Source organism: Suncus etruscus, chromosome 9 (genome assembly GCF_024139225.1).
Source record: "Suncus etruscus isolate mSunEtr1 chromosome 9, mSunEtr1.pri.cur, whole genome shotgun sequence".
Classification (NCBI taxonomy): Eukaryota; Metazoa; Chordata; class Mammalia; order Eulipotyphla; family Soricidae; genus Suncus; species Suncus etruscus.
Genome location: NC_064856.1, coordinates 110861024 through 110869676, shown reverse-complemented (window position 1 = coordinate 110869676; position 8653 = coordinate 110861024). Strand labels below are relative to the sequence as shown.

Genomic DNA, 8653 nt, shown 5'->3' with positions numbered 1-8653 from the left:
TCCCGGCCAACCAACCAACCAACCCAGGCTCTCCAACTCCTCAGACGGCCTCCCCCCACCCTCCGGCGGCCGCCTCCTCCCCCCAGGCCCTGCCTCGGTCTCCTCTTTCCTCCTCTCTCCCGCCCCTCTCAGCGCTGTTTCGCCCTGACTCAGCAAGGTGCTTTATAAGGTGCTGAGGGGCTCCTCCAAATCCAAACCACATTGCGTGGCTCCACCGCAACCCCTTCCCCTCAGGGCCCCCTCCCACCCAAAAGGTGGTGGCCGGCCTGGTGCCACTCAGCCACTGGGCAGCCCCCTCGGCCTCCACCAGCCTCTGCACCCTGGCACTGGCCTGGCCTGCTCACCCAGGAGCTCACTGTCCTCGAGTCCTCCCGTGGCAGGCGGGCTGGCGGGCGTGGGGGAGCCCTCCCAGCCCTCCCAGCAGGCTCCCGCCCCGGCCAGCTCGCCTCCCCAGCCTTCTCTGCATGTTCAGGGGGAAAGCGAGCAAGCAGAGGGAGAAAAAAAAAACCGCCAACAACAAAGTCTGCCCCACTCCAGTGAGGTAATTGAAAACAAACTTCTTCCCCACCCCAGTTCTCACAGTGAAGAGAGGGAAGGGCAGCCGGGGAGCCCAGCACCGGTCCTGACCACCGGGCTCGTAGAGCTGGAGAGGGGTCAGAGGGGGCCTGGGGGCTGCAGAGAGGACGACACCTTCTCAGGTGACCCACCCGCTTGGCCGGCCCTGGCCCAACAAGTCTACAAAAGCTGCTCCCTGCCCAGCACGCCAACTCTGGGGATAGGGTGACCCACCCAGACGGGACGTGGGCCTGTCCGGTTGCTTCTCTGCTGAGAGAGCAAGGAAAGGGCAGGCTCTGGGCTCAGGGTCCTCTGGGCCCGCACCCATGCCCTGGGGCAGAGGCGAGGGTGGGCGATGCCGCCCCCCATCTGGCAAGGCCCCCAGACCGCCCAGCGTGGACGGGGAGGGACGATGCCCAAAGCTGGGGCTGAGTGTGTCCATCTCGGCGCTGCAGGGAGCGCGCTGGTGAGTCACCACGAAGCCTGTGCGGCCTCGGCGGGTGCGAGTGGTCGGCGGCGTCTCTCCGGATTAATGAATGACGGGCCCCACCGGCCCCTGCCGCAGACGGGACGGGACAGACTCGCGGCCCGCCAGCCGCCCCTGCTGCCCTCTCCCGCCCCCTCCCCGGGCGCGGGGGGCCTTAGTCACCTGCCCCGGCCGGCGCAGAGCCCCGGCTTTTGGGAACGGGACAGACGGGCGGCAGGGACAGTAGGGCGGGGGCTGGGGGGGTCAGCCCAGACAAAGGGCAGCAGGAAAAACACCATCACCCGCGCCGAGGCCAGATCGCTGGCATTTGGGAGAATGTGTCATGGCCCTTCTGGGGGAGGGAAGGTCGGCGGCGGGAGGCCGGCGGAGGTAGGGTGCGGCGGGGACCCCCGCCCCGCCCCGCCTCGCCCCCCGGAGCTCGCAGACCCAGGGATGCCCTCCCGCCCCCTCGGCGCGGCGGGCTCGGCCGGGCTCCCGCAGGAGGCCCGGGGTGGGACCGCGCCGCCGCGCCGCGCCGCGCCTCACCTCACCCCCCCTCGGTGCAGTGGGAGGGCGCCGGCCCGAAAGCCAAGCCTCCCGCCCGCCTCCCGCTCCCCCCGCCGGGCCGGGGAGGGCCGCTACAATTTGTGGTTGCAGCTTTACACGTCAGAAAAAAAAAAAGCCTCAGAATGTCCCACACCGAAAAAAAAATCCGAGACCGAGCGAAAAAAACCTGCGAGTGGGCCTGGCGGATGGGCTTATTAAAGCTCCGCGGAGCCGCGGCTGCTCCCACTCCGCCCGCCTCCGGGAGAGCAGCCGCGCGCCGGCCGCCCCGGCCCCATGGACCTCCGAGCAGGTAGGACCGCGACGCCGCCCGGCCCGGCCGCCCGGAGGGGAGAGCGGGCGAGCGAGCGGGCGGGCGGACGGGCGGACGAGCGGGCGCCGCGCAGCCCGGGAAGCGGCCACCTGGAGCGGGGCGAGGCGGGGCCCGGCCCGGCCCGGCCCGGCCCGGAGCAGCCTTGGCTCGGAGCAGGCTTGGCGCGGCGAGGGGCGGCGGGGCCCGGGCCCGGCCGCGGCGGGGGAGGCCGCCACCTCGGGCCGCGGCGGCGCGAGGCGGGAGGCCGGGCCCGCGCGCGGCAGGTAGGGCGGCGCTGGCGGCCGGGACCCCCCGGGTCGGCCCGGCGTGGCCTGCGAGTGATTAGCGCGGGGGGCGGGCGCCGCCCGGCCGACCCGGCCCGGCCCCGGGGGCGGACGCGCGGGAAGGAACGAGCGAACGGGCAGCGGGAGTCCCGGCCGAAGCCCGAGTCCCGAGCCCCGCGGCCGGACCCGCCCCCGCCGCCGCGCGGGGAGACCCGGCGGACGGGACACGACACGACAGGACGGGACAGGACAGGACGGGCGCGGGCCGGGGGCTTCGGGCCACGCCGGGGAAGGCCTCGCAGGGGCTCCCGCGTCCCGCCCCGGGACCCGCGCGGAGCTCCGGAAGCCGCCCCGACCCTCGGCCCCGCCGGCGGCTCCAAGGGCGGCAGAGGCCTCCCGGGAGGGCGCACGGGACCGGGCTCCGGGTCCGAGCCGGGGGAGAGGCTGGCACGGGGCCTGGCAAGGGCGCTGCCCCTCGCCCGTCCCCCGCAGGTCCGCGGGACTCGATCGCGGCGGCTCGGCTCCACCTGGGCCGGCGGTGGGCGTGGGCCGGCGGCGCCCCGGTGCCCGGCGCCCGCTTCCAGCTCCCCGCCCCGCCGCGCTCCGCTCCGGCCGCGGTGACACTTCACATTCCTGCCCACAATCCCACCTGCCTGCCCTGCTCGCTGCCGGCTCCGCGCCCCTCCCACAGCCGCAGCACCCACACTCGGCCCCGCTGCTCCCTTCCCTTCCCTCCCTCGGCCCTGGCCGCCCTGCACCCCGCTGCCCCCGACACGATGGCGAGCCCCCCTAGAGAGCCGGGCTCCCCAGGAAGCTCCGGCTGCACCCGCCCGCCTGCCCTGGGCCTCCGCTGCTCTCACTCTCCGGCCTGCCAGAGAAAGGGCTGGACTGGCCGGTAGCATCTGTCTCCTGGGTCTCCTGCACCCAACTCTCTAAGACTCCAAGGGTGGAAAGGAAAGGAAAGTTAAGGGGACAGTCGGAGGAGACTCTGGCGTTCCTGGGGGCCACTGCAGGAAGGGGCTGCCGAGGAGCCTCTCGGGGTTTGCCCCAGGGCCCCCCAGATCCCCTGAACCACTTCCTTCCCTCGTCCCCCTGGCTGGCAGGAGGTCCCTCCCAGGACACCAGGTGCTGATCTGGTGCATCCTGGGCAGGCTCCCCTAATATAAGGCTCCCCGGCGAGCCAGCCTTGGGCCACCCCTTTCGGCACCTAGACCTCTTAGCCAGGGGCCAGGTCCGAGTCTCCCCGCCCCCCACCCGGCCCTGAGTCCGGTCAGCCCCCAGGGACGCGGGCCAGGACCTGCGGGGAAACGGCCTAGACACGCGACCCAAGACCCGCGTGCGAGCGAGGGTGTGTCGTGGCCGTGTGTGCTTGTGCGTGGGTGTCTGCAAGAGGGGGCCTTGTTCCCAGGGCCCAGGGATCTGGATGGAATTAGGGGCTGGCTGGGGGCTGGGGGCTGCAGCAGGAAACGTGAGCTGCTCTCATTAGCTCCTCACGTGCTCAGCGGATTTATAAACACAGAGGAAGACGGGATGTAAACAATCAGTGGGCAGCAGCCAGAGGGGCCTGGCGGGGGGGTGGGGGGCGGGCAGGCAGGGGGAGGGGTGTGGAACCCAGTGCCCCTCTCCTGGCTGGTCCACCTGTGGGCAAGGGTGCCTGCTGCAGAGCAGGAGCTGCAGACTGGGCCAAGCTGACTTGGAGCCCAGGTGTTCCGCCCAGACACTGGGGTCCTCTTGCCCAGCGCCAAGGTGCTCACCTGGCGCCTCCTCCCTGCCTCTATCCCCCTTGGGATTCGGAGCCACCCCCCTCTCCTGGGTTCTCCCCCGCGGGCTGGTCAGTCCAATCCCCCCTCCCGCCTGCAGTGACAGTTACCTCAGAACTGAAATATTCCTGGAAACACCGGCCCCGTCTGGTTAATGTCAGGAGCCGTTTTTCTGCCCAGATGACTTCGCTGTTTATCCAAAGGCTTCTCCCGCCACTGTCCCTGTGCCTGGGGCCAGTCCTCCCCAGGGTTGTCCTTCTGGACCCTGAGCTGGGTGCCCAGAATTCTGGGTGCGGGCTTCCCTGCCAATTGGACCCTGGCACTGCCTGCCAGGCCACCCTCCAACTTCCTCAGGCCTGAAACGGCTGTGTCCTGGCCCCGACATCCCATGTTAGAGCCTGGAGCTGGCTGGTGCCAGGTAGTGAGGAGTCCTGGCCCTCCACCCCCGTAAGGAGGTCAGCGGTCATCGGAGGGCTGGGAGGAGGACCGGACCGAGAACAGAGAGGAGCAAGGGACCCTGGCTCACCTATTCCCTCCTTAAGGCACCTCCCAGACCAGCACCCTAAAATTAGCCCTCTGCCCTGGAGGGCAGGATGCTCGAGAGCGTGGCACCCCTCTCCCCACCCTGCCCGCAAAGCCCCAGTGTCCGAGCTGGAGTCTAACCCGAGCTCTCTCGGAGCCCAGAGACATTGGGGGCCGCTCCCCTCAGAACCTGTGGCCCTGCCCTGACTGCAGACATTGCCCGGTGCTAGGCAGAGCCAAGGACTTGGGTTGCGCCACCTCCAGCCTAGCTAGAGCCAGCAGAGCCACGAGCGGCTGCTGCAAACCTGGAAGTCTGAACCCTCAAGTTGACAGAAACCACTCAGCTCTCACACCTCCCCGGACTGGCCATCCCCTTTCAGAGGCGCCGCTGGCCTCACCCCATCTGACATCTCCATTAACAAATGCACAGCAGCCCAGCCAGCCCTAGGCCTGCCCAAGCCTAACCACATCCCCCAGCTGGACTCAAACCTCAACCACACGCCACCCGCCAAATCCCCAACTCTAAGGCAACCTGAAGCTTTCGCAGAACTGCAACGAGGGCGCACTGGCCGGGCACCTACAGCCTCGCTCTGGCCGAACTACGAGTCACCTGCCCCACTCCAGGCCTAGTGCTCTTGACCTTGGACTGTCAAAAAGCAGGGAAAGGCCAGTAGTATCCCAACAGCCTCAGCTTCCTTAGAGCCCTGAGCTCTGTCCTGCAAGTTTGGCCTGGGCCCCCCATCCCGCAAACTTTCAGCAGTACATTTCTGTGCCTCTTTCTAGCCCCTCCAGCCCAGCTCTCTCACTCCCCCTGTTCCTGCTGCAGACTGACCCCAAGGGCTTCGTTCATGCTGGGTCAGACGTCTGCATCCGATGCCCGGGATGAAATGGGGGCAGATTCCAGTTGCAGCCAGCCTCTGAGAAAGGGTCCAGAGTCGGCTTCACAGCCCCAGCCTAGAACATTCCCCCATCTGAGCTCTGAGTCCTCAGAGCCCAGCTCTGAGCCCCTGACTACAGTGTCACCTACACCTGCTTACTCTGATCACTCCCCCACTCCGGCCCCCCCAAGGCTGTGCTCCCAGAAGCTTTGAGATGGGCACAGGGAGGTTGGGAAGGGTGCTCAGCTCACCTGGCCCTCCATGCACACGCATACACACGTACACACACGTATGTACTCCCCATGATGTACAGGCAGACAGACGCACACGTGAGCACGCACACACAGGCCAAGTCCTTGTCCTCAGACACATGCCTCTGCGCACACACGTTCTGGGCCAGGCCCACCCCCTCCTCCATCCCCTCTGCTGTGCATCTGGCGTCCCACCCTCCCTCCCGCTCCCTCCCAGCCCAAGGTGGGGACAGACACCTGAGGGGCTGCCAGCTACCTCCCTGGCGACCCAGCCCGCTCTCACGCTGCCATCCCCTCCCCTCCGTCCACAGGGGACTCGTGGGGGGTGCTCGCCTGCCTGTGCACTGTGCTCTGGCACCTCCCTGCAGTGCCAGCCCTCAACCGCACTGGGGACCCTGGGCCCGGGCCCTCCATCCAGAAAACCTATGACCTCACCCGCTACCTGGAGCATCAACTCCGCAGCTTGGCCGGGACCTACGTGAGTATCCAGCACAGGAGTTGGGGGGGACCTTGAGAACAGGCTGGGGGGTGAAGGGGTGAGGGCCCTAGTGAGCAGTGGGGGTGATGAGGAGGGCCTCTGGGGCTCAAGGCAGTCTCTAGGTCCTACCTCTCTCCTGCCCATCCCCCCAGGTGCCCCCCCTTCCCCATGCCTGGCCCCAGGACTAGGCATGTGGGCAGGCCTCGCACCCGCCTTGGCCCACTGCCCCACTGGCTGCCGGCCCAGCCGCCCGTCTCCCCCCGGGGGCCGGGGAAGTCTCCTCTGTTTACACGTGTTGTGGTGTCTCTGCAGGGGTGGGGCTGGGTGGGGATCAGGGGCCCCACCCCTGCCTGTGTTCCAGCTCGCCTCTGCCCAGACCTGGGGCCCTGCAGCTCTGGACCCCTGGGCCTCCCTTCAGTCTGCCTCTCCCATCCCAGCTGGGCCTCCTAAGGGGAATTGGGGGAAGGGGCTGCAGGGAGCCCGGGCAAGTAATGGAGTGGTGGGATCGGGCGGTTGTCGTAAAGATGGTGGGTGGGGGGCCCAGAGCCCAGAGGTGTTCAGAGAGCCCAGAGAGGAGGAAGGAGGGTCGGGGTTGCTGTGGACCGTGGGGAACTGGCCCCTCTTCCCGTGTTTCTCTTCCACATCCAAACCCTACTCCAGAGCCAGGGAAGGAAGGGGAGGGCGGCGGGGGAGCTGGCTGGGGCCCCAGGATACACCGAGGAAATTAGTTTGTCTCTCCGCTTGTCAGCGTGTGAACCTCCCCCTGGGCCCTTGCCTAGCCCGGGCCTCGCCCCTGCACTGGCTCCCTGGTCCCTCTCCCTGGCCCCCGGCCTCTCCCCAGAGGGCTGGCAAGGCTGTCCTCTTCCCTCCCAGCTTCCTGCCCAGCCCTGGCGCCTGCCTCAGTTTCTGCCTCCTGCTGCCCGCTCTCATGAACCCATCCTGGGAGTGTTTGGTGTGGTGTGGTGTGGTATGGTGTGGTGGGGACCTCAGGCTCTACTCAGGCCGTGAAGGAGGCAGCTGAGTCCTGATGTCACAGGACACTCCCCTTGCTCTTACCACCCCCCTGCTCTCCTGGCCCCCCAACCTTTCCTGGACTCTGCTACCCCCTCTAGTTCCCGACCCTTTTTCGCGCCTGGCTCTCCCTGCCAAATTTCTTAAAGGAATGGTCTCTAGCCTCTGCCTCCACTTCCTCTCCACCCACTCGCTCTTAACCCCCTGCAATCTGGCTTCCAGGCCCCGGGAAGGGTCCCTCCCGGGCAGCAGGCACCTCCAGGCCACGCACACCTCTAAGGCTCTTCTCTGTTTTGCAGCTACTCTGACCACTGCTGCCTCCTTGAGCCCCTCTTGGCTCTGCGCTGTCCCAGTCCACTTCTACCTCTGAAGCTGGCCCCCGGGCTCCAGGCCTCCTCTTCCTCTCTGCCCTGCCCGGGGGCCCTCTCCCCACGCTGGCACCCACCGCCCATCAGCACTGCGGCTCTCCTGTGGGGTTTCCTCTTTCTGCACCTCTCCACGGGAGACCCCCCGTGGCTTCAACCAGCACCTCCAGGCACATGCCACCCTTGGAGAGCCCCGGGGGAGGCAGCCCCCAGGAACAGAGGCCTAGTACGGAGCCCAGGCCACAGCTGGCGGGGACACAGGAAGCGGCAGCTCCAGGGGCCGCCGCCCTCCTCCCTCCCCATCGCCCTCTCCTTTTCGCAGCTGAACTACCTGGGCCCCCCTTTCAACGAACCAGACTTCAACCCACCTCGGCTGGGCGCTGAGACTCTGCCCAGGGCCACTGTCAACTTGGACGTGTGGCGGAGTCTCAACGACAAGCTGCGCCTGACCCAGAACTACGAGGCCTACAGCCACCTCCTGTGCTACCTGCGTGGCCTGGCCCACCAAGCGGCCACAGCCGAGCTGCGCCGTGGCCTGGCTCACTTCTGCACCAGCCTGCAGGGCCTGCTGGGCAGCATCGCAGGCGTGATGGCCACCCTGGGCTACCCGCTGCCCCAGCCGAGGCCGGGGAGCGAGCTGGCCTGGGCGCCGGGCCCCGCGCACAGTGATTTCCTGCAGAAGATGGACGACTTCTGGCTGCTGAAGGAGCTGCAGACCTGGCTGTGGCGCTCAGCCAAGGACTTCAACCGGCTCAAGAAGAAGGTGCCGCCGCCACCCTCTGCCGCTGTGACCCTGCCCCTGGAGGCCCGCGGCTTCTGAGCCCGGCCCCTCACCACCTCCTCCGACCCGACCCGGGCCTATGTGGGCCAGGAACCTGTGTGCCAATGCAGTGGTGGCTCCTAGGTTGGAGCCCGGCCCTGCTCAGCTCGGGATGGGGGGGGGGTGAGTCGCCCACCCCCTCCCTGCTCCCCAAAATCCTCTAGGTCTGGGAAAGAGGTGCAATAGACTCATGCCATAGCCCCAGCTCCGGCCTCCTGCCCACCCCTGGCTGGTGCCAAGCCAGGTGAGCCCCAGTGGCTTTTCCAGAAAGCAAGTTGGGAAGGTTCAGGAGAGCCACCATAACATGTGCCTTCTGGGTGAAGCCAATTGGCTGCCCCAGTTCCCAGGTTGGGGGCGGCTCCCCCCACAATAATTCAGTTTGCAGGGTTCAGGAGGCACCCAGGTGG

At 67.8% G+C, this 8653-nt stretch overlaps 1 protein-coding gene across 1 annotated transcript; it reads left to right on the top strand.

Moving 5' to 3' along the window:
- The first annotated feature begins 5626 nt into the window (after positions 1 to 5626).
- On the top strand, positions 5627 to 8247 carry CLCF1 (cardiotrophin like cytokine factor 1). Its single transcript, XM_049780885.1, has 3 exons — positions 5627 to 5795; positions 5884 to 6050; positions 7749 to 8247. Exons 1-3 carry the CDS (start codon positions 5627 to 5629, stop codon positions 8244 to 8246), a joined length of 834 nt encoding a protein of 277 aa, XP_049636842.1. The 3' UTR covers position 8247.
- The last annotated feature ends 406 nt before the right edge of the window (positions 8248 to 8653 follow it).

Coding starts and splice junctions, on each gene's coding strand:
- CLCF1 (XM_049780885.1), top strand. CDS start 5,627: ATGTACAGGCAGACAGACGCACACGTGAGCACGCACACACAGGCCAAG. Junction 5,796..5,883: donor CCGCTCCCTCCCAGCCCAAG/GTGGGGACAGAC, acceptor CTCCGTCCACAG/GGGACTCGTGGGGGGTGCTC. Junction 6,051..7,748: donor GCAGCTTGGCCGGGACCTAC/GTGAGTATCCAG, acceptor TCCTTTTCGCAG/CTGAACTACCTGGGCCCCCC.